The sequence below is a fragment of the Tigriopus californicus genome, chromosome 9 (genome assembly GCF_007210705.1).
Source record: "Tigriopus californicus strain San Diego chromosome 9, Tcal_SD_v2.1, whole genome shotgun sequence".
NCBI lineage: Eukaryota > Metazoa > Arthropoda > Copepoda > Harpacticoida > Harpacticidae > Tigriopus > Tigriopus californicus.
Window position 1 is genome coordinate 14,297,879 of NC_081448.1, and position 23,961 is coordinate 14,321,839.

General features: G+C 42.7%; 9 protein-coding genes across 9 annotated transcripts in view; 6 read left to right on the top strand and 3 right to left on the bottom strand.

The window, feature by feature from the left end:
- Positions 1–2,300: 2,300 nt before the first annotated feature.
- On the top strand, positions 2,301–3,292 carry LOC131886152 (tetratricopeptide repeat protein 12-like). The gene is made up of 2 exons (XM_059234409.1): positions 2,301–2,382; positions 2,535–3,292. The coding sequence occupies exon 2, from the start codon at positions 2,628–2,630 to the stop codon at positions 3,246–3,248; it is 621 nt and encodes a 206-aa protein (XP_059090392.1). The 5' UTR covers positions 2,301–2,382; positions 2,535–2,627; the 3' UTR covers positions 3,249–3,292.
- Positions 3,220–7,462, bottom strand: LOC131886150 (protein broad-minded-like). The gene has a single exon (XM_059234407.1). It carries the CDS (start codon positions 7,076–7,078, stop codon positions 3,314–3,316), a length of 3,765 nt encoding a protein of 1,254 aa, XP_059090390.1. The 5' UTR covers positions 7,079–7,462; the 3' UTR covers positions 3,220–3,313.
- A 269-nt stretch (positions 7,463–7,731) lies between these two features.
- LOC131886151 (nicotinamide phosphoribosyltransferase-like) lies at positions 7,732–9,757 on the top strand (the record flags this gene model as incomplete). The annotated part of the gene is given in 5 exon segments (XM_059234408.1): positions 7,732–8,042; positions 8,115–8,767; positions 8,850–9,333; positions 9,396–9,518; positions 9,593–9,757. Coding segments are annotated over 5 exon segments (1,389 nt in total). The 3' UTR covers positions 9,686–9,757.
- On the bottom strand, positions 9,524–10,463 carry LOC131886155 (ADP-ribosylation factor-like protein 6-interacting protein 4). Its single transcript, XM_059234411.1, has one exon. It carries the CDS (start codon positions 10,347–10,349, stop codon positions 9,750–9,752), a length of 600 nt encoding a protein of 199 aa, XP_059090394.1. The 5' UTR covers positions 10,350–10,463; the 3' UTR covers positions 9,524–9,749.
- Positions 10,464–11,493: 1,030 nt separating this feature from the next.
- LOC131886776 (dynein axonemal light chain 4-like) lies at positions 11,494–11,826 on the top strand. The gene has a single exon (XM_059235177.1). It carries the CDS (start codon positions 11,494–11,496, stop codon positions 11,824–11,826), a length of 333 nt encoding a protein of 110 aa, XP_059091160.1.
- A 4-nt stretch (positions 11,827–11,830) lies between these two features.
- LOC131886153 (uncharacterized) lies at positions 11,831–13,528 on the top strand. The gene has a single exon (XM_059234410.1). The coding sequence runs from the start codon at positions 12,626–12,628 to the stop codon at positions 13,244–13,246; it is 621 nt and encodes a 206-aa protein (XP_059090393.1). The 5' UTR covers positions 11,831–12,625; the 3' UTR covers positions 13,247–13,528.
- Positions 13,529–13,788: 260 nt separating this feature from the next.
- Positions 13,789–16,388, top strand: LOC131887056 (solute carrier organic anion transporter family member 74D-like). Its single transcript, XM_059235547.1, has one exon. The coding sequence runs from the start codon at positions 13,862–13,864 to the stop codon at positions 16,010–16,012; it is 2,151 nt and encodes a 716-aa protein (XP_059091530.1). The 5' UTR covers positions 13,789–13,861; the 3' UTR covers positions 16,013–16,388.
- A 5,440-nt stretch (positions 16,389–21,828) lies between these two features.
- LOC131886233 (uncharacterized) lies at positions 21,829–23,827 on the top strand. Its single transcript, XM_059234501.1, has 2 exons — positions 21,829–22,213; positions 22,979–23,827. Exons 1-2 carry the CDS (start codon positions 22,178–22,180, stop codon positions 23,753–23,755), a joined length of 813 nt encoding a protein of 270 aa, XP_059090484.1. The 5' UTR covers positions 21,829–22,177; the 3' UTR covers positions 23,756–23,827.
- Positions 23,798–23,961, bottom strand: part of LOC131886232 (spindle assembly abnormal protein 6 homolog) — a gene marked incomplete in the record, with an annotated part of 1,452 nt that continues 1,288 nt past the window's right edge. Inside the window, 1 exon segment of the mRNA XM_059234500.1 lies at positions 23,798–23,961. Within this exon segment, the coding sequence (XP_059090483.1) occupies positions 23,829–23,961 (133 nt within the window).

The window sequence follows — 23,961 nt, forward strand, 5'->3', positions numbered from 1 at the left end:
CATTGCTCTCTTTTTTTGGTTGTGGCTCACTTTGGCAATGATGAAATGAGAAAAGAAATCAGTAATTTTGATTAGCTGGATCTCTTCTAAATTGATGACTTGAGGGCACGCTCCAATATGACGAAATTAAGTTTCATCATTCTTGACCAGGTTCGTAACTAGATTACAACCTTTGGCAGCGATCTAAATGCTACCTGCTGTTGAGTGTCGAGCAATAAGCCCTCTTGTACGGTATCTTATGTAATTTACAACGATTGCAGGAACAAGATTCGATCCTGGGTTCCAAGTAAATTCAGTGAGCTAATTCCCTATCCCTATTATCATTGTTCTCCCTTATTTAGTAAGACTTTCTTAACATATCTTAGATGCAACTCAAAACGTGTCATTGAACATTTTTTTGAATTGGGGTTATCAATGATCAATTATGAACTGCCAATAAAACTTATCTTTAAAGGGAATACAAGTTGAAAATTGAACATGTTTTGTGAAATTGCGTCCATTGGCCATTCTATGCGAAAGCGAATCAAAGAAGAATCAAAATATTTTGGAATGACAGTCTCTTTTGGAGATAGATACTCGCGCTTTGTTCTTTTCAATCCTATCCAACTTAATAGCCGTTATTTATCATGTGCATTGAGTCATGGAGGCCGTCAGGCCTGGAGAGGAAAGCTCTACTTCAAAACCTTTCTAGAAGACGTTCGAGCAATGCGTTACCTCCTAATCAGATGCAAGCCCGCTGAGAGGATGCTTATTTAACTCTTCCTTTCCAATCAAGTAACCGATTAGGAGGCAACCCAACGCTAAAACGTCTTCTAACGCGGTTTCAAAAAGCTTTCCTCTCCAGTCCTGACGGACTCCATGATTGAACAAGTTACGTATTTGATTTTCTGAAAAGTTTGTTGTAAATTATGACAGTCTGAATAGCTCACTTGAACCATGAATGGTTCATTTTGAGAAAAGTAAGACTAAACATTTGGAGAAAGTCGAGTGGATAAAACCGCATAAAACTTTCAACACGGACAAGACGTCATCCATCTGCGAGTCCAACCAGATCTCATTACTTGACTGACGTTGCAACAAACTCCGGACTAACCGGAACTATCCAACCCATGCTTGACAATTAAAAGCAGAAACTTTTGCAGTTCAAAGGCAAGGCCAAATTTCATGGTTTCAGTCTTTTATCGATCTTTAATTGATCAAACTTGATAATGGCTTCCGAATTCACTGTGCAGAGACCGGTGATTCGAATGTAACGATTTTTAGGCCAAGGCCATTGGGATTTCTGATCCTTACAATTAGCTTTAAAGCACTTGGTTTTGGGTTATTACCGTTGACCAACTATGGTTTAGAAAAGCCGCCTAGTGCTCGAATGTTTGATATTGGGAATGTTCTTAGCGGATGGTTCCCAAGAGGGTTATTGTGAAAGTTGAGAAATCGTTGTGGCCAAGGGAGTGAAGGCAGAATTGAAGGTCAAACTAATGAAGGGATTTGAAAGCTGATGTGACTAAACTTTGATCGCTTGGTAACAACAGAATACTGCATTGGCGCCGATTATTAATAATTCATGTATGTACGAGGGTGGCCCCAAACAAATCAGGATTACCAATTTTTCTCTAAAGCTAATACAGATATCAAAAAACTCGATTTGCAGCAATTTTCTACATAGTCACAGTGCACAACAATCCCTTTATGCTTTTTCTTCATCTAGTTGTTAAAAACATGTTGGAGTCCTCCTTGGCGGATCTGCCGAAGCACCCTCTTCACAGCAACATTATGCTCAAAATTGATGGCATGTCTGTGTCCAGCAAGCTTGAACTTCAGCTGTGGAAAAAGTCAGAAGTTGCAGGGTTCCAAATCTGGGCTGTTAAGTTGCATGGAGCAACACCTTGATCTTCCTTTTGGCCAATAAAGCCCTGATTTCCTGGGAGATGTGAAGCTTTGCTTTGTCCTGGATAATGTCAATTTGCACAAATTCTGAGGGTGTGGCTCAGACTACTTTACTTTGCGTACAAATTTCTTCAGAACCAACCAAACACTATATCATGAGAATCGTGATAGTTGGATCTTTTACATGAATCCAGTTTTGCAGTGGTAATTTCAAATCCAAGAATTTCATAACGGTTGTCCCGATTTGTTTGGTACCACCCTGGTATATTCATGTGCGTTGGAGCAAATACTTTCATCAACTAGGTTGTGATCCTCTACAACTTTGGACAATAAGCATGGTCCAGTTTCGTTCTTGCTCTTTTGAGACCCTCCCATTTAGCTCAGCACATTATGCTTCTGCTACTTGCTAGAACATTTGGGTGAAAGCGACTGGGGTTTCTCATGCAAAAACTACACCTTTCCATTACCAGGAAAATGAATGGCGTATATAACGGGGTTTGTATAATGTAAATGATTGATGGATTGTGTAGCATTCAAGTAGGGTTGTTCTAAAGTCTATATTGTCAAACTGCCTTTGTAATCAAGCTAAACATCAAGCTCAACAGTTAGTTCGATACCGCTTTATTTCATACCTGAACAACCGTAAGATTGGTGGTGGTGGTGGCAGCCCCTGAATAGCCGGTTGTTAAATCGATGGGTAAAAGAACCTTCTCTTAAGTGCCAACCTCACATAATTCGCCATGGACTTTGAGGACGACATGGGATCAATCGAGGATTTTAACCAAGAAATGGACCATGTCTACGAGCTTTTAAATAAGTTGGAAAGCAAGGACAAAGACGAAGCTGAGGAAGCCAAGCGAAAAGTCGACGCCTACATCGAGAAACGGGAACGCAAGAATAAGGCCATCCATGGGTGTGTCACGAAAACATCGCGGACCGTAATCAACAACAAAGAAGTCGAAGAGGATAGGCGGAAGAAAAAAAGTGACAACTTGAAGCGTCAAGGCAATCAGGCCTTTCAAGAGGAACATTTTGAGAAGGCTGTGGAATACTACACCAGCGCTATTTTAGAATTTGATTCCAATCCAGTGTTGTTCACGAATCGGGCTCAAGCACGAATCCGATTGAAGCAATTCGACCAAGCTATAACCGATTGCAAAGAGGCTATAAAGCTAAATCCCAAATCTATCAAAGCTCAAGTTCATTTGGCTAAGGCCTTACATGGTAAAGGAGAACTTCAGAAGGCCATTGATATTCTAGAGATTGCCGAAGAATGTTCCAAGGAGCATACCGACGTTATAGCCAAGTACAAGATGGACATCATCACCGATATGAAGAAAACGCTTTTGAATACAGTTTAGTTACCTTAGTTCTATCTTGATCATTTCATACAAATAAATCACAAACCATTCGAGGGGTGCCTTTTTTACATGTTCAAGAATGTCTTGAAGTCTTTTAAGATCAACTTTGAGTACGTTTTGGCCAACAATTGCATGAACGGGAGATAATCTCCCGTTCGGAATCCCGAGACGGGTTCCGTCATGAGAATCTCGATGAGATATCGGCCATCGCCATGTTGATCTTGGACTGCTTCGAGAATGGGAGTCTGGAGATGTCGCAAGAGAGCGGTAAAGAAGTAGATTAAATAGTCAGGCCCAAAAAGAATGATTAGCAAATGGTAATGGCAAATTTCAGTCCAATCAAGGACATTCAGGAGACACTGGTTCCACCATTGATAACAAAGTAGAGAGGGCGAGATCATTTCGTTTTGCAACTCCATGAACACGACTGGAGCTTCCTTAGACAGGATCGCTTCTATGTGATGGCCGAATAGGGAAACGAATAGCTCAATATCACAAGCAAATTTCAGCTTTTTAGTCTCATGCCGATTCCGACAGAACGCTCGAGTTTTGTTCGGCCAAAGGAACACTGACATGTACGATCGCGAAATCTTGCGCAGAAATGCCAAGCATTTGTCTTTGGCTTCCAATTCCATAGGCACTCCGTCTCCATCTTCAGTGCCACTCATCATAAGAAAAGACACGCCAATAAACCAATCAAATCTTTCGGTGAGGAACGTATTGGGGGCCTTGGTAAGCACGTCTGCCAATTGCTCAAGATGAGTGTCTCTCTTGGCTTGGTCAATTAGGTCAATACTACAACCATAGTTGACGACGAAGTCCAGGGGCAGTTTTAAGGCCTCTAATGTGCTTTCAATCGAGATGCTCAAGTCTGTGTGACTGGAGGGAAGGTCTTCGTTTGGAATAACTTGCCACGACTCTTGCATTTGATCCAGGATCTCTGTAAGAAGCTTCTCCTTCACCTCAACCATTGACGTGGTGATTGAAGTACCAAACATTTTTTTGGCCTGTTCAAGCCACTCCCGATCATGGTATTGACTTTTAGTAATGGCGAGGAATTGCAAAAGACTTTCAGCAGCTCTAGAGCCTTTTCGAGGCTGAAAGTCAGGTTCTGGGACGTCTACGCATGACTTCCAATCTGCTCTCTCTTCAAAACTGAGCTTGGGCATAGGGCGCTCGCCATGACCACCGATCGACCGAAGAGAATGCGATAGAAAGTGCAGATAGAGGGTTTCTCGATCAATGATCATTTCTCCAGAGTCACCGATGGCTTTGTCTTCGTCATAAAGGTTTCCATCGATTCGCTCTAGCATTTGGAAGTTGCGCTCCAAATAAAGGAAATTATCCAATCCACTGGCCACGCAAGAGAACATCTTCAACGCAAAAACAGACTCAGATTCGGAGTAATGGTTGAAAATTTTGGAATTCAAGAGCAGCATTGCTTTGACATCATTCTTAGGGTTGGACTCAATTGGGATTGGAACATTGATCTTCAAAAACTCGAAACTTGAGAGCAACTGAACGAAGAGAACTGTTGCTCTCAGGAGTCGGTCTTCCGTTTCCATTTGACTTGGTCTCCAATGTTTGTTATCTCCCTCCAAGGAAATGGTGTCCAAGATGTAAGCAAGTCGTTGTTCCAAGAACCTGGTATTGCAAAGTATTCTGACTCCTGGAGCAGACACGGCAAGGAGAGAAAGATTTTCGTTCTCTGCAATCGTATGCAGCTCATTGCCGTACAGGTCTTGAACGGAAACGTGTTTGAAGATAGTAAAGAAGCCCCTTGGAGTTTGGCATAGCTTTTGAAGGACGGTTTTCATTTCTTCGGTCAGGGCGGGTTCATCTTCATCCAAATAATGCTTCAGGTTGAGCAAAGAGTTGGTTGGAGTGGCGGTTGTGTCTCTCAAAGCGCACCAACAGGCTGACAGAGATTGTATCATTGGTTCAAAACTTGATACGAGACAACCCAAGTGATTTGTTCCAATGGCCAAGGCAAGCCTTGCAACAGAGGCCAACAATTTGGCGTCATGAGACGCATAGGCTTTGAATGTAAGAGCTGAGAACTTTGCACAAGTCTCCAGGATGGACATGGTAATGCCATTATCTAGTCCACTTGAGGGTAGGGCTGGATCGGGATCAATTTTTATGGTAGCATTGTTGATTAAAACTGTGACAATCCTGACCATTCCTTCCAAAGAAAAATATAGAGACTTTCGGGGCTGCGAATCGAAGTCTTGAATGTAACTTCTCATAGGACTGAGGATCCTTTCCAAGCTCATTGTGGTGACAAAATTATGAGCACTGTCCTTGCTACCAGCCAGAGACTCGAGGCTATGGATTATCCATTTGCTTGGCCCTTTCAAGGCGATGTGATTGGAGACTGAGACAAACATGATCATTCGGCTGATGCATTGATCGATTTTCGTGGATTTCTCTGACCCCCGTCTTGTTTTGCTCAACAGGACCACGATATTGACGCAATGTATCAGGTTTGCATATCTGATGACAGCCTCGGATAGGGCCTTCTTAGTTATGGCAGATTTTCTGGCCAAAGCATTTCGAATTAGAGACCATTCCTCCAGGTTGTAATTCTCCAAAACATCCAAGACAGTATCTGTGACGTAACGGATGAAGCCAACATCCATATATTTGAGGCTGAGAGTTCTTCCCATCGATGAATGAAACCAAGCAGTTAACCACTTGGCTTGTGGATCCACGACAGCCAAAATCATCATCGGGTGAATAGGGGCTTTCTTTCCCATATGATGGTTACTAGGAGATGTGATGGCCTGGAATAGATGTTCCACCATGTCGTGAACTAAACGCTCCGGATAACGGAGCCAGTACTTCGGGAGCTCGGTGCAAAAATGAGCCACAAGCTTGAACACTTGCAGAAAGCTTTGGTGAAATCTCTTTTTGGAACTAATTCCGGATGTCATGCTTGGCAGGCTCTGAATTCGGTTCCTGTCTCGATAAATGCCACCGATAGAGCTCATAACACTCGTGAAAGCTTCACGAGTGGCAAGGGGTGTAATGTTACTCATGAGCCGATGATGAATCTTCAGGCTCAAAAAAGATACGTTACTACTTGAGTCCATCAACGAGGACTGAAGACCCTCTTTTACGAAAGGCCACGACTCGGTGGAGACGATTTCAGATAACTGCGTCAAGAGCAGGGTATTTAACGCTTCAATCTTGACATCAGTCGGGCTGAATCGATTCAATTTCTCCCCTAACCGATTGTACTCTTGAGGTTGTAAGAAAATGAAGTTGGACTGATGCCACGTCGAGAAAAGACTGTCTTGACTAGAAACAGATTGATTCATTGAAGGTCTACAGAAATCTTGCCCAAGTGCGTCCAAAGATGCTTCGTCAACCATCAAGATGACTTTCGCGAATTCTTGGTCAAAATTGGCCTTCATTTCAACTCCCACAGCTTGAAGCAACTTTCTCATTTCACCGAGACATTGTCGGATCTCCATTGATTGCATGATCTTATGGAGAATAGCGGGGGCCACCATTTTCATCTTGTGAGGAGTCAGTTCAGAGTCTTGGCATTGAGCAGATATTTCGGTCATCACCATTGATCGAATCGAGGTTGTCAGTTGTCTCTGAACCCATTGGGCCAATTTCAAATGTTGAAAGGCTGTTTCGTCCGCCTCCTCCAAGTAAGTGAGCATCCCATGAAGGTGTGTCGATGAACCAGAGGAGCGAATGAGAGGCTCTAGTGTGGCCAAAAGTTGACGTAAAGCATCTTTCACCTCGATTTTCTGCATTTGCGTATGGCTTTCAGTGCCATCTCCAACAGTCTTATTCAATTTAAGCCTTGGCATAGTGGATTACTAAGTACGCACTTCGACACACACTAAAAGAATCCCGAGGGTTGAATCTTCACAAATCTTGACAGCACAACTACGGTGACAATTGTGCAAGCGACAAACCAAAAGGCGAAACTCAAAAAGGCATCCTCGTCCGGAAATATATCCAAAAAGGATGGAAACATGGAATAGAACTTGTCAAAAGCCCGGATGGTGGCCTTTTGGTTGGCCGTCACTCCCCGGGAAAACGAGTCCTTACCAGACGGTTTGTGGTCAAAGTGACTCATGATGGACTTTAAACGATTTCTTCCTTCCTCAAGAGATAGTTTCGACAAATTGCACCTCAACTACGAAAGGCCCTCTCCAACTGGGAAAGAAATCCAAGGAATTCCCTTGAGCTCTTCCAAAAAATCGATATCCTCCACGGAACCTCGAAACCCCTCGCCTTCGAAACCTTCGTGAACAGAAACTTCGAAACCTTCGAAACCTTCCAAAAGTCGCCACGCCACCTACATATCGAAAAAACTCTCACCTGGACAAAGAAATACCTAAGAATTAACAAGATTGAGTATTGGACCCTACAGACGACCGACTTTCGATCAGAAAATTCAACTCTCGGCGCAAGTACTGCGTATTACTTATTTCCTAGACTGTGGCGCGTTTTCCAGACGCGAAGATTTCCCGGGCCAGCATTTGAAGCGATAAACGAGCGCGCGCTATTCGCGACTGACATTCCGCCCTCGTGGTGTTCAGGCACGGTTTAACAACATCAGCCTGATTGAGTACAAAATGTAAATCGATGTCCTTTACTTCAAGTTCATACTTGATTTGCCTGATTTCCTACCTGCGAACCGAACCTGTCTAAAAAGCCAAGCCCAACCAACGATTCGTGTTCCCTTGTCAGTTTCTTGATGATCGACGATCTGCGCTTTTCTATTTGGTCATGGACAATCCAATCTTTGGCGCAGATTCCTATAAGGTAAATTACCCGATTGAAAAGCACAAAGAAGTACAATACCAAGAGATTTGTTTATCTTTGATTTTGTTTCAGGTGTCGCATCATCTTCAATACCCTCCAGGAACCACCTATCTGAAGGCTTACTTCGAGTCCCGTGGGGGCAAATTTGAGGGGACTATCTTCTACGGCTTGCAATACATCTTGAAGAAGTACTTAACCCGAAGGATCAAGCAAGAACACATTGATGAGGCTCAAACCCTCTTCAAAAATCACTTTGGCAGTGAGGATATCTTCAACAAAGCTGGCTGGCAATACATTGTGGACAAATGTGGTGGATATATGCCCGTCAGGATATCCGCTGTGCCCGAAGGAATGTTTGTTCCCGTCAAAAATGTTCTCTTCACCGTGGAATCGACCGACGAAAATGTTCCTTGGGTTGTCAGCTATGTGGAAACCCTCATGGTCCAATCCTGGTACCCGATGACCGTGGCTACGAATTCATTCATGCAAAAAAGGATCATCAAGGATAGTTTGGAGAAAACTGCCGATGACTTGAAAATGCTTAATTACAAGCTTCACGACTTTGGATTCCGTGGCGTGACAGGGGTGGAGGCGGCCCAATTAGGAGGCTCGGCCCACTTGGTGAACTTCAATGGAACGGATACACTGGCGGCCATTCCTTTTATCAGAGAGTATTATGGAGGCTGTACTGTGAGCCCCAAATCGATTCCCGCCACGGAACACAGGTGGGACTTCATTTTACTTTTGATTGAAACTATGTGGAACCTCTTGAAATTAAAATGGTTCTCTTTTTTTTTAATAACTCAGCACCATGACGACTTGGACAAAGGACCGAGAGTTAGATTGTGCCAAGCACATTATGGAAAGAGTGACAAATGTGCCTCTCTCAATGGTGAGCGACAGTTACAATCTCTGGGACTTTTTGACTCAATTGGGAACTCGGGAAGACCTGCGGTCCTTGATTCAAGCCAGAACTGCACCATTGGTGATTCGACCAGATTCTGGAGAGCCCACGGAGATTGTTCCAAATGTGCTCAACAAATTAGAGGAGCTGTTTGGATCCAAAGTTAACACCAAGGGCTTCAAGATGCTCCCAGACAACATTCGCATGGTTCAAGGAGATGGCATCTCTTTTGAGTCCATGAAAGACATTCTCAAAGTTGTGGAAAATGCTGGATGGAGTACGGAAAATGTTACATTTGGATCTGGTGGAGCGTTGCTTCAGAAAGTGAATCGGGACACTCAAAAGTGTGCTTACAAGACATGCTTGGCCATAGTTGAAGGAAAGAAGGTAGCTACCATTGGACTCTAAAGATCATATTTAGTATAGATTTACCATGACTGATTTCGTAGGTGGATGTGTTCAAAGATCCAATCACGGATCCCGGAAAGAAAAGCAAAACCGGGAACTTGACTTTGGTCTCCGAAAATGGGTTCTTGTCGACAATCAAGCAGGAAGAAAAGACAGACAATCAGGTACGTACAAGATTAAGGAATTTTAAATTATTCTATTCAAAATACACTTGGCATTGTCAATGTATACTTTTCAGATTGAAGAGCTCGTTCCAGTATTCGAAAATGGATCTCTTCTGAAGGAATACAAATTTGACGATATTCGGGCCAGAGCCGAGAAAGCTTGTTAAAATTATTCATGTGATATTGAAGGCGAAAATTTAGCAATAAATGATGTCTTGAGGCATCAAGGAATCAAACAAGTTTCTTTAAGGCCACTTGAAAGCTAGATCCATCTCCTTCCGTGGCCACTTTATTGATCTCTTTGTGGCGGTTGTAGGTTACCATCTCTTCCAGAACTTCGCCATCTCCCTTAATGAGACGGGTGCGGCCAGTGTCCGGATCATAGACCTTTCGTATCACACTCTGTTGCTTGTCCCAATCTTCTTTGGTCATGGGTTTGAGCCCTTTCCGCGCTTCCACTTCCTCCAAAGATGGACCAAGCGCTTTTTTCTTGGCCTTTTTAGCCAACTTCAATTGCCGTTTCTCTTCCTCCTTCTTCTTGGCCTTGGCCAACTTTTTCTGCTTCTTTTTTTCCTTTTTTAACCTCTTCTTTTCCTTTTTCTTGGCCCTCTTCTTTTGCCTTCGTCGCTCTTCCTCTGAATCTGTGCTTGACGATGAAGAGCTCGACGAAGAAGATGAGGAGGAAGAGGATCGGGATTGCTTCCGTTTTTTGGCTCTCTTGTCTGATGACATCTTTAACTCTGACGACAAACTACGAGATCTGTTATTTCTCTTGCTGGATTTGCTCCTGCTTCGGTTGTCTTTCCTTGTAATTTCTTTCGAAGATCCCATGATTTTGACCCCCTCAATTCGGGAGTATCCTTAGCAACCTCTGGTCTGAATCAACTCTTGCATTTGTTGTGTTGACACGGCATGCTAGTTCTTACTTTTTCCGCCAGAGGGTCGTACTCAACTTTTTGAAAACAGAAAAGAAACCACATGACTGAGCCCATTGAACATTTGACATTCGCCATCGATCTGTGTTCATACGTTAGTATCTAAAATTAGTCATGGTTTGGCCTACGAAATCATCATGGGTGACGATGTGGCTTCATCGGACAGAAGGGTACTGAACCTTCACTCTCTTTGGTAGCATCAGCTATCTATCACCTGGGGCAATCGTCTCAAAACAACATAGGCTGCCTCAGTGATTCATTCAAGTGAATCACTTTCCAGTAAATACAGAGCAAGCTAGTGTTCAACAGTTCCATCTGGGAGAAGCTTGTGCGTGTTAGTGTGTTCACGAGTTGTAAGTACACCACGAAACTTCTTTTTTCTTGGCTGTGTTGGATCAATATTCCATTTCTCATTGGCTCATTTCCTTGTAGCGACAAGACTTGTCGTACTGTAGTGCAAAACAAGTTTCGTCTTGATGGATTCAATCATTTTCAACCCTGACATGTTGGAAGGGGATTGTGCCTTACTTTCACTCAAGGTATTTTTATTTCACGCAAATCGCAAGACGCCCTTTCCCAAAAGGTCTTAAGGACCACTTCCCATGTTCTGTTGTTCTGTTTGAAGGATCCTAAAGGTGTCCTTTCCATGTCGCCAAACAACAAGTTATCTTGACACGGTCCTCGGCTACACACAGAGCATTTATTCTTCACTTCATATGTTTATCATGCAAATTTTTCCCTCTTCTTCATCCTAAATCACAACAAGCCCATATTGATTCATTTTTGATCAATAAGGATGTGTATATCTTTTCTGAATATTGAACAAGATGTTGCAGCGGTTTGAGGTCCTTCGAGTTTATTGTTCCTTACCAATCTCCTTCCCCAAAAAAGTTTGGGAACAATAAGGACTGAGGCTGAAGCCGCGTTGTGGCCTCATTCACCAATCAACTGGCATTCAACCAACATCTCCTCATAGAGCCTTTGTTCCGATTGGATTAAGTTCCGATTTCTTCTTTCCAGGCCTCGTTCCAAAGGTCACTATGCTGCAGGTAGCAGGGACTGAGCTGGCCAAGGATGATCAAGACCAAGCCAAGAAGATCCTGTTCACGTATCCGATGGTCAAAGAAACGGACATGAATGAGGACATGCGATCCGAAGTCTTGGATATTTGTGTCAACGCATGTGAGAAACACACTTCCAACAATGAGAGTGCGGCCAAAATGATCAAAGAGCTACTGGACAAGAAATTTGGAAGCTCTTGGCATGTGGTGGTGGGTGAGGGATTCGGCTTTGAAGTGTCGTACGAGATCAAGAATCTCATGTACATGTTCTTCGCCGGGAATCTAGCAGTGTGTGCATGGAAGTGCGCCTGATGCTCATCCGGGAATTGTCTCCCTTTGCCAAAAATATCCTCAACTTAACCTTTACAGCTGTATCATACGGATCCATCTCCAAAGGTCCACTTTGTCAGAGGTGTAAGCATTTAAACCATGACCAATAATAAAAGACCCAAACATTTGTGAGCAAATCTAGATGTCCTTGGAATCTAATACCAGTCTTGTGTATTGCAAGTGGAAGTGCCTGGCTCCCCCCCCGAAGATCCATTAGTATGGCTTCAACATTCCCACCTTGTTCCAGGGTGTCCTTTTGGCCAGGGATCCCTTACGGGTGGTAATGAAATAAAAGCAGGAAAAACTACGAAACACTCTGGTCCAATACAGAAATACGTCACAAAAAGCAGTCACAATGTTGACTTACAAAGCGTTCCACAGCTGGGAACGACCCTTGGCTCGTTGGCCTTGGATCTTGCTCGCCTATATCGGAGTGAGAAAGCGCCTCAAAAGTGGTCTGGGGCAATTTCGACGAACAAGAAAGAGAGCGAACCCTTGGGGCTACACACCGAAAACATTCTTTCATTTAAAGACCCTCCCGGAGACCTCTTACCCTAACAAAAATCAATGCATGTAGCTGCCATTCAAAACGATATTGCTGCATTGTGGAGCAAGTGTAGAAATGTGACTGCATAGGGCGCGCAATTGAGAAGAAATGCCTCCAGAGCTCCGCATGTGAAGTGTATTTTAGTATTAGTACTTCGGTCTACGACGGAGTTGTCCATCTAAAGTGGTGATATTTGGGGACAAGGATCTCGAGATTGGCCGATAGTTGGGGATCATGCCTTTGTTTGGTGCCAGAATGGTCTGTGAGACCGCCAACGTGAAGCACATCGAGAAACACAAGAAGGAGATGTTGGAGCGTGAAACCAAATTAGGCGAATGGGAAAAGGAGAAGGCTGAGAGGATCGATAAACTCCGCGAGCGTTCCAATTCCTTGGCAGCAGCTATCCAGGCTCATTCCGACGCAATTGAAAAGGTCCGGGCTAGTAGTTGTAGCGATCACCAGCTTATGCGATCCCCGCCCAAGACCAATCCCATCCCTCAAATCAACTTGGAGCGTCATTCACATCTAAGGATGCATCGATCCGGATCGATTGCCACATCAACGCCATCCACAAGCCAACTGGCGGATGGATTTAGGGCAATGCAGCTTCAAGTCAGTCCCAAGAGCCCAATGGAAAGTCACGTGTTTAACTTCGATCCTATTGAGACACCACCAGGGCCTTATAGAGGGCCTTCATCCTACCCGACATCAGCCTCTGGGTCGCGAGGACACTCGGGTGCTTCGTCGCCCTGTTTTCACCTGTCGCCATTGAAAGAAATGATTCCAAAGAGTGCCTTCCGCGACAAAACTCCACCCACGAGTCCTTGCTCGTCTCGAAAAAACAGTGCTTCTTAACTAAATGGGCAAGCAAGAATAGAAAGGGGTAAATGGCAAACCGGTTTGGCCTTACTACAAATGTCATCTCTTTTATCTCATCTTCACATTCCCTCAGCTTTTGACAAATTCTCATTCCAATAATTGCTGCAATATTTACTCTGAGATTTCCAATGTTTGCTATTACAATCTTCGCAATAGTTTTAAAATGATTTGAGTCTGATCGCTAAATAAAGGTCACGAGTCCGGTAAAAAGCCATTGTTGATCTTTCCTATGAAACCAAGGAGGGCAATCACTTCGTAAGATAGGAGAAATGGATCACGTCAGTTGTTCAAGTTCTTGCAAGAGTACTTTCCTTAGCGGCATTCCATTCTCATTCTACAAAAAGTAACGTTTGAATAGAGAAACGTCGTCAGTGATTTGCAATCACTTGAGCGACGACAAATTTCCAGGAGGAGTTCCCCAAAGTTGTCGATGGCTCCTTGTTAGATAAAAGATAACATTCTTATGTAAACTTGGCCGGTCTCTCATCTCATAATCACTAGGTTATTTAGGTTCAGCGTGGATGTTAGCTCAGCCCCATTCATTTATGTCCTATCTGAGCTAATAGACAGATGTGCAACATTTAATAGATCATGGGCCATTCAAACCGAGATACTACGTGTGGACTTTTTGGTTGGCGGCCAGCATGTCTGCAGCCATTAGCTTCCAAAAAGGTGTACATGGTCTTGTATGGGATCTTGGTGATTATTCAATCTATGCTCTTTACGTACCTCTCCGCCACGTTAAGTACGCTGGAGAAAAAGTTCGGGATCAAATCTAAAGAGGCGGCCTATATCATGTCTGGTAACGAGATCAGTCAATTCCTTTTCATCTTTGCCTTGCCTTTCATCGTCAAGGCGAAGCGAAGGCCATTGTGGACCTCATTGGGATTGGTATGCACCGGAATTGGGTGCTTCCTGATGGCCTTGCCTCATTGGTTATCTCCTGTGGCGGAAGTTTTGGAGCTGGAGGAGCTGGAATTCCAAAGAAACCATTCCTCAACGGCTGGCCTTTGTGGTAGTGTCTATCATCCAGCTTCTCTGGAAGGATCGTGCGATGCCGAGGGCAACAGAAATATCGATCTCGTCGGCCTAATCATTGTGTTCATTGGTATTGTTCTTACCGGCATTGGAAATTGTGTCTTCTGGAGCTTCGGGATCGCTTACCTGGATGACAACTCTGGGCATGGAAACTCGCCCATCATGCTTAGCATCACGTACACATTCAGATTGTTGGGTCCCACTCTCGGGTTCTTGTTGGCATCATTTTGCTTGAAGACTTTTGTTAACCCTGGCGTTGATCCTGGATATGATGAGACAGATCCAAGATGGGTTGGAGCATGGTGGTTGGGCTATCCAATCATTGGAGCCCTGATTCTGGTTTTCGCCTTCCCATTGGCATTCTTCCCTCAAAGATTACCCAAAGAAGGAACAGACGCCGATCGCAAGGAGAAAGAGGACCTCATGAAGTCGGGTCTCAATGAGTTCATGAACACCAACAGTTTCCGAGCCTCAATCATGCGACTGTTGAAAAACAAGCTCTTCATGTACAACTTTTTCTCATCCATATTTTATGCGTTCGCGTTCATGGGCTTTGGAACATTCATGCCCAAATACATTGAGTTCCAATTCCGTATCACTGGGTCCAATTCATCGACCTATGCTGGTGGTATTGGAACAGGATCCAAGGCCATGGGGTTGCTCATCTCAGGCTTCTTAATTGCCAAGTTCAAGCCCAGTGCCCGATTTCTCTCAGGATACAGCGTTGTGTTGGGATTGATTTTCTTCGGGGTTCTCATCGCGATTTCCACATTAGGTTGTCCAACCTCGATGGTACATGGTACCATGGGTGAAAACGGGATCATCGATATCAAATCATCGTGCAACAATGAGTGTGAATGCCCATCTTCCAGGTTGGAACCCATTTGTTCCAAAGATGGGACGACCAATTTCTACTCACCCTGCCAAGCCGGCTGTTTGTCCAAAAGATCCTTTACCCCTAACAAAAAAGAAGGAGACGAAGAGGACCCCAAGGACACTTTGGTCTTTGAGGATTGCTCTTGTGTCCAGGAGGCATGGAACCAATCGAATTTCAAGTACTCCCGCGATTGGATCTTAAATGACTTCTTCCCCGGGCAAGAGCACATAACAGATGATCTGATCACCGCCAAGATGGAAGAAGTGGATCCAATTCCAATCGATAGCGCCTTCAAAGGCTGGTGTCCCGTGGATTGTGGAAATGTGTTTGCCACTTTTGGGATCACCATGTTTGTCGTTATGATACTGGGCAGCACTGGACGAATTGGCAATATGTTGGTGGCCTTACGTTGCATTGAGATCAGGGACAAGTCTTTGTCTGTGGCCTTCAACGTGATCTTCTTGTCCCTTTTGGCTATGTTACCTGGTCCCGTTGTGTATGGATTTCTGATCGATAACATTTGTATCTTGTGGCAAGAAGAATGCGGTGAACCCACAAATTGTCTCTTGTATGACTCGGATCAGCTCCGATTGGTCTTAATGCTGACCACGGCCGGAATTATGTTTATTGGGGTTCTTTTTGACATTGGTGTGTGGTACCATTCAAAGGGGTTGGTCATTTTTTACGAAGAAGAGGACACCAAGTCAAGCTCGAACGAAGTCCGTCACGATTCGAAGGATGATGTTCAGACCATGGAACGTTATGCCTCCTCACTGTCGATCAATGCTTCGTGTAAAAATGCTCTGGCTGCAGGGCCCACTCATTAGCATTTAACGCATGATGTTCTCTATCTTTAGCTTGCAGTTTTTGTACACATGAGTAATTTCCATCTTTTCTGAAGTACTTCTGTCAACTGGTCTAGACAAAATGAATTATTAACCTGAGAAAACGATCATCATTCTTTTGCATCATGAGTGACCATGATTGCCATTTGAATGTACCATATGACAACATTCGTACGTATGTTAGTTAACGTGAATCAAATTCGGACCTTTTCATGCCCATTTTGAAAACCTTGGACAATGACATCACAAGCGTAATTGGTCTGATATCCTTCTTCTTTCATTTGACGTTTTTTTTGCAACTAGGGTTCTCTGCAGAAAAGTGCGAGCATGAAAAGAGACCCATGACGGGCACAGCCTTTTAAATCCATGAAACCATTTTTTTAGCAATGCAAAATAATCATAACTAACCAGTTTGAAGTGACAATGCATACTCTAATCCTGGCGATTATGTTCTTCAAAAGTAGAGGAAATGACATGCAACGTCTCTGCTTTTTCGTTTGAACTTGAAGCAATTCAAGAAATGTTTTCAGATATCGACAGAAAGTTCAAGCAAATCACTTCAAATGGCATTGTCAACAAACGAATATACGAATATGCAAGAAGGACGAACGACATGGAGACCTCCGCTCGGGCAGTCAGCTGAGCATTTTTATTTAATCTGATTGCAATCAAGCCAATGACTTTTTTTGATAAGATCAATTTAGTATGAGTTGAAGAAACTTACTTGGCAAGTTTCAACACGATTGGGGCTTTGGTTGACGAGTAACAGTTACTCGAAAAAAAATGTAATGGCGTTACTCGTTACAAATTACTTTTACTCAAATTTTAGATTATCAATATTATGTGGTTTTTGCCCCATCAAGACCATTCTTCTCAGAAAAAGGTGTTTTTGACTCAATGAGTTCTGATGCGTATCATCTGAAGATTTCGTGTCAACATTTTTTTATTAATGAACCTAGGCATTTAATCTTGGCATAATTGTGCAAAATGTATTGTAGTATAATGCTTTGAGAAGTCAAGACCGGATGGGATAATGATTGTTGAAGGTTTGAAACAATGTCGCAAAAGCCATGATGGAAAACCAGTATTGGACATTATGAAGTCGGCAAAGCTTCACTATAAGAAGTCTATGCCTTAAGTCATGGAAATCAGGAGGCTTTAGAAATTTGATGCATCATAGTCAAGCTAAGGAGAGTTTTTTCTTTCTTGACAATAGCACTGAATCAGCTCTTCAGTCCAACGGAATTTGATTGAGAAGATGTGAACAATAAAGTAGCAAGTGAAATATCAGATTTAATAACCAAGGACACCCTCAAAGTACTTAAGAGCAAGATTTTCAACTCTCACTTTCTTTGATCGTAATATGCTAGATGGAATTAGCAATAAATGGCAATATCTGTTGAGCCTTAAGGTTCCTCAGCAGTCACGAGATCAACGAAAATTTAAAGGCCATTCTGGAAGCTCAAACAGGAACGAGTAACGAGTAATTCTTTTAGCTTTTGTGTCGTCAATTACAAAAATTTAGAATGTAATGCAATTAGAGTTCTTTTTTCGAAAAAAGGAACGAATTACTGTAATTCCGTTGAGCTGACTGAACACTGAAAGGTTCAAGGATTTTTCTTTTGGAAGCCATTACTTTCACTCCATGACCCGACCTTCTCTGGATACTAAAGTCAGCTGCTATGTCTCGTTAATTTTTCCATGCCTTGACCCATCTATGCTTAGCTCTCTCCCAAACAAGACACAGTGTAGTCTTGAAGAGGCTTTTAGCCCAACATGCCCAGAATCTACCATTGCTGCTCACGATCCCTCCCTTCCCTTTGTCCCCAAAAGTGTATTATTGCCGTTCGCTCATTTCCGATGCACGGAAAAAACTTGGATTTTTAATCCTTGTAACGGGAGCGAGCACATACACGACCGGTCGTTCGAAGTGTTGTCTCGCAATGAGGCGGGAAAGGAAGTAGACAGCTAACTCCTTTAGGAGAATCTTGTTAATCAAAGGAAGGTTGCTCACGCAACCTCCTCGTGAGCAACCTTCTCCCAGCGGTTCCTAGGTACCGCTTTCAAAGATAAGTTACCCTTTAATCATTTCGTGTTCTTTTTTTTGCGAACCGCTACTGGGGATGGAATTCCCAGCACTTCAGGACGAGAAATTTATTCAATTTACTTATTTTTATTTTTTTCGTACGGACTTCCTTACCGCTACCGGGATTGGAATCCCAGTAGTTCAAGACGAGAAGATTATTTATTTTACTTGCCTTTTATTTATATATATTATTTGATCAAGCAACGAATTAGAGTTGGCAGATCTGGCTAGCCCATGAATATAGGGTTGATCAGGAATTTTCGTCAAAAACTTGTCCAAGTCTGACTTAAATCTTGCCACTGGATCAACGCCTACATAAGCCCTACGAACATTTGAGGGCAGCAAATTGAACAATAAAGGAGCCCGAGAAAGAAATGAGTTGGACTTCATTGATCGAATTAGACTGGATTCTCGAAGACTTGAAGGTGCTCTCAAAACGCACGTTAAGCCGCCTGTACTGTCACGACAATTGGCCCTAAATCTTGGGTTGGGACAAAGCTCATGAATGCTTTTGGAAACGTACAGTATAAGATACCTTTCGTACCTTCTCTGAATACTGTACAGTACCAACTTTTTTAGTCTCTCCCAATATGAGAGCTCTCTCAATCCTGTGATGTTCCTAGTGACACATTTTTGGACTTGTTCCACCTTTTGCAAACCTGCTGAACTCATTGGAGCCCAAATGGGTGAGGCATGTTCAAGATGTGGCTGGACAATCGACTTGTACAGAGTTAGCATCGTGATGCTAACTCTGGACTTAAACGTGCGATATATCCATCCACACATTTGAAAAGCTTTACCCACTTTCAAGTGGATATGCTCATTGAACTTTCCATTATGTTGAAGGACTACACCTATATCCCTCATGGATGTGACCTGCTGAATGCCCTTCCCTTCATCATCTAATAGTGGAGAGTCTAATGGTGTAGACCCAAAAGTCATTGAGCGGAATTTCACCCCATTCAGTGCCATACTACTCTTAGCAACCCAAGAGTAAATTTGGTCTAGGACCTTTACCAAACAACCGCTATTCTGACCATTCCTAGCAAATACCAATTTTGTATCATCTGAATAGGAAGAGATACTGACATCACGACTACCAAGCTTCAGAAGTGGAGCAATGAAGATTATGAAAAGGAGAGGACCCAAAATGGAGCCCTGAGATACACCCGGCTTGTCATCATGTATGTCACTTAGGGATCCCTCAACCTTAACCAATTGCTTCCTATCATGAATGAAACTTCTTAACCAATTGATAACCTTGCCTTATATCCCAATCTCATGGAGACTATTAACTAAAAGGCCATGATCTACCTTGTCAAAGGCATTGGCAAAATCAAGATAGACTACATCGACTGACTCATAACTCTCTAGCCCCTCAATGACCTGCTCTATATGTTCAATCAGTTGGGTAACCGTGCTAAAATGTGCTCGGAACCCATGCTGGCTCGGAGGAAGGACTTCATGGATATCAAGAAATTGAACAAGTTTGAACTTCATGATCTTCTCAAACACCTTCGCAATATTTGAAGTGAGAGAAATCGGCCTATAGTTACTGGGGAGCGACTTAGCTCACGTTGTTCCAATTTTTAAAGGGGGAGATATCTTTAGTGAAGATGGAAACTTGCCCTGGTCCAAGATGCAACGGATCAAGTACGAGAAAACAGGAGCAAGAATCTTTGAGCATCTCATCACAAACTGAGATGTCACTCCATCAGGGCGAGGGGAGCTCGAGAGTCTCAAGTCCTTGATGGCCGATAAAACATCTTGATCTGTGAATACAAGATCTTTCAATAGCTCAATTTTACTATCCTCCCCAATCTCAACCGATACATCTTTAGTACAATGAGCTGTTGCTCCTAAACTCGGTGGGGTTGAAAACGCATTAGAGAACTGATCACCAAGCATATTAGCCATAACCTTTACATTGACTATGGCTTCCCTATCGACCTCAAAGGGTCCTACAGGGCGTTTCATCTTTCTCTTAGAGTTTGCATAGGAGAAAAATGCTTTTGGATTCAACCTGACCTCTTGAACCACTCTACTTTCCCTTTTCAACTGGTCATTTTCAATGGAGGCCTTAATCCTCCCTTGCATCAAATCCAACTTTCTTTGAAGGCTAGCCACACTACTGGATTTAAGTTTCTTTGAAACCTTTTCCCTAGTTGCAACTCTTTTTGAACAATTGCTTTCCAAACTTTGGAATTATAGATTGGGTTCCGCCTTTCAGAACAAATTCAGGGATTGCTAGAGTCGAGCAAACACCCTCAAAAACTGAAATCATCTTGTCTACGGCTACATCTATGGACGATTCCTGTCTCAGCATTGAAACCAGATCCAGCTTTTCTAGCCTTTCTACAATCAACGGCCAATGTTCATCTTTGAACTTGAACTTAGCCAGACCGACCTTTTTGGCCGGTTTTACTCTAGAGCACACCAGCTTTTTAGTAATGGTCGACCCGATTTTCCCACTTCTTCCCGAATTAATACCTACTTCATAAAGCGGGGTATTTTTTGTAATTTTGGACAAATGCACTTCACAGTCAAATGATTACGACACAAGTAATGAGAACGAGCACATTCCTTCTCTTTTTTTTGCACTTTTTGGCGATTTTGTTTTGCTTGTTAGCGTTTGAAAAGTTCAGTATTGTTGCTTTTTGGTTCGAAAAGAGGAAAGAACTGACCAAAAGGCCCCGTTTTTCAAGAAAAACGATACCAACGTCAATGCCTAACCTTTGAGTAAAGCTAGTTGCAATTAGCGTCATCATGGTCTAAGATCATGGATGTAGGTGAAAAACAATTGTCATAGACATTAAAGATGAAAGACTTCTCGTCTGTGATGTTAACCCTCACTTTTACTCTCGCAGAATCTTCCAAGCCCTCCAGGCAACAGGAGACAAAGGCGGGAATTTAAGTATTTTTAAGCAAACTGGACTGGTCATTTAATTGTACTTGAGTTTGCATGCCAGTGGAAAGCTTTTGTGTCAAGTTTCGGAGGTGTCGTGTTTTCCGGTGTGTTGCTTTACCCTGGAACCATATTTGCCCAGTCATTTATGTCGGAGAAACCAATGTCAGGAAAATTTGTTAAAAAATCCTGTTTAATAATGTCAAAAAATGTTTGTGCCAATTCCAATTCATTGACAAATCAAGTATGGAATTAAGATTAACAATAAAAAATAGACGAATTCTACCCCTTCATTCAAATAATGCTGCTGGGGATTACATTCCATCTAGTCGTTGAAAAATTTGCATTTTCTGTAACGTATGTCATTAATAGTTTCACAACGGAAACACGTAAATTAGCCTCAAAATGTAACATGATATTCCTCTTGTCAAACCAGTGGAATATTTGCATACAATATGTCGCCTTTTTTTAAACTATGAAAAGACAGGTGGAAAATACTAATAAAATCAAGCACCCCTTAATCCTCGAATCCTTGTTTCTTATAGCCTCGTAAATTTGATATTAGTTTCACGTCATATTTTCTGAACGTGTTACTTTTTCTGAATAGAGACAGTAACGGCAAAGCGTTACTTTTTTCGGTAACGGTTTAAGCCCTGACCTCAAGTGTAAAAAAGCATATGCAATAATGGTCAAAAGCATATCGTGCCTCGTAACGCAAGTCCTGCAATATGTATGTTAGTGCAGCAGTAAAGTATTACAGAATCCTTGCGGAGCCATGACAAAATGCCGGATATAATATCATGCATTTGTTATCACAAATAACAGACATTAAAAAACTGATAGACACCATGGCTCATTTTGCTTACTATCAAGACCAGGACAGATTTATGATGTTAAAATGATTAGCGCGTTTCGGGTGTCCCGTCGAGACTTTCATAGCATTCTTTCAAAGGAAGCCTTTCAAGTGGTGTGCTACATTTGTTCCCGTCCAATAGTCTTGATTTACGTTTGAAACCGTCAAACTTCTGTAGATGGTTCTAGACCCTGAAAGTTGATCCAATTTAGCCGTGGACCAAACAAAGAGTATCCAACTAGAGACTTCGCCCTACCAGAGCGAAAAATGTTCTCAAGTTCCATTTCTTAAATGCTTTACTGAATGAGGATCGTGTCGATGCTCACTTCATTTGCTGAGGTAAGACTTGGTCCTTCAGACCTCAAATTAAGTCAATTACGTAGGACATTGATAGTTTTGAAGACCTTGTTTTGACTAGAGACTCGTTTCTTGAAATGAAAACTTTATGGCCTGTCAATCCATCACTCACAATTTTGCCTTTTTCATGTCCGTGGCTTCAAGAGTTATTTAGTATCATTTCTTTCATTTAAAAAAAGGCGCTTATTTGACTTTCCACCGCATCGGCTAAGGGTCTTAGATGCAGAACTAACTTCATTGATGTCAACTTAGTTCATTGGGATAGAGTACACCCTGATAATCCCATTTTTCCACATGGGTGTGCGTGCCTATATGCCAGAAAAGATTTGCACATTAGTCATGTGCAAATGTCTAAAAGGAGAAGTAGAGATCTGAGTTTGTCACCTCCAAAGACTTGGAGATCTGTGCAATGTTAAAATTTGTAGGCCGCCCTCTTGTACAGGAACCTCGTTTTGTCAGCTCTAAATTTCACAGGAGACGAGGTTCAGTTCGAACAATCAATTCTCTTCAAGGCACTTCTCTTGTTTCTCGGACCCCTTCATTGGACAATTTGCTTCCCCAAGATCACAAGATTTGATTGATATGGATAACATGACTTTAAGCCATACTTTAACTTCGTTTGAGAGCAATAGCTAATTTGTAGACTAACAACAAAAGAAAAATAGTTTTCGATGCTTTGAAGGGCACTTGGAAGGGAATTGTTGGCAACTTCCAACATTTTTACGTATCGTTCATCTTCTACTCCAGGTGGATCCGTGGGGCTGTTTAAAGAGCCCTGATCTAGAAGAGAGCCCAATGAGAACCTTCCTCCAAAGCGGAAATTATTACCATTCCCACGAAGCCGAACCTTATCCAGACCAATTTGAAGATCTCTTGTGGATCAATAGCCAAAGCACCACCACCGCTATCAACAACAACAACATCATTAATAGTAGTATGATGGTGACACCTAATTTTCGAGGACTAAAGGCCTTCGATTTTACCATCCCCCAATTCACTAAGCCTCCAAAGAATTCGACCTTGGCCCTCCATGGTATCGACAATCTGGGGTTTTGCCCGGAGATTGAATCACCGATCTGTGATCGCAGATTCGACGGACTGGAATGCTCATGTTGCGATGAAACCAAAGTACGCGACATAGTCTGCGATAACGAATATGAAGGCAATTCATGCAGTTGTTCCAACCCCGTGGTCCCAAGTACACAAGAGCATGAATTGAACCCAAGACCGCCCAAGGACAGATCCGATTTGGGGCGATCCATTCGAGATAAAACTTCTCGGATCGGGACGTGCGTTTCCGTTAAGACCACGGAGATCTGGCAAACCCACAAGTTTGCCTCCATTCGCAGACGAAAATCGAAGGTGAATAACAAGAATGACCTTCAATATCAACAAGAAGATTTGGTTCAGAAGCCTGTTATCTACTCGTCTGTTCTCAAGAACTATGATATCGGGTTTCAGGATCATCCTGAAGTGAAAACATATTGGGTGGTCAAGCCAGACGGGATAGAAACGACGATATAATTTCTATGCAAAATATACGATACTTCAAGAAGATATTACCGGTTAGCAAGAAAAAAATATATATTCAAGATATCTATGGTAAATGAACCACATCATCGGGAGGATTAGTATGGGAGGCAGTTCCAGTTTTCTTCAGGATTCCCGCGTTGCGCAAAGAAGTGGCCCGATTTTGTCGGACATTGCTTGGAAGGTTGGGGGCGGAATTT

Coding starts and splice junctions, on each gene's coding strand:
- LOC131886152 (XM_059234409.1), top strand. CDS start 2,628: ATGGACTTTGAGGACGACATGGGATCAATCGAGGATTTTAACCAAGAA.
- LOC131886150 (XM_059234407.1), bottom strand. CDS start 7,078: ATGCCAAGGCTTAAATTGAATAAGACTGTTGGAGATGGCACTGAAAGC.
- LOC131886155 (XM_059234411.1), bottom strand. CDS start 10,349: ATGGGATCTTCGAAAGAAATTACAAGGAAAGACAACCGAAGCAGGAGC.
- LOC131886776 (XM_059235177.1), top strand. CDS start 11,494: ATGCTGCAGGTAGCAGGGACTGAGCTGGCCAAGGATGATCAAGACCAA.
- LOC131886153 (XM_059234410.1), top strand. CDS start 12,626: ATGCCTTTGTTTGGTGCCAGAATGGTCTGTGAGACCGCCAACGTGAAG.
- LOC131887056 (XM_059235547.1), top strand. CDS start 13,862: ATGGGCCATTCAAACCGAGATACTACGTGTGGACTTTTTGGTTGGCGG.
- LOC131886233 (XM_059234501.1), top strand. CDS start 22,178: ATGAGGATCGTGTCGATGCTCACTTCATTTGCTGAG. Junction 22,214..22,978: donor TGCTCACTTCATTTGCTGAG/GTAAGACTTGGT, acceptor CTTCTACTCCAG/GTGGATCCGTGGGGCTGTTT.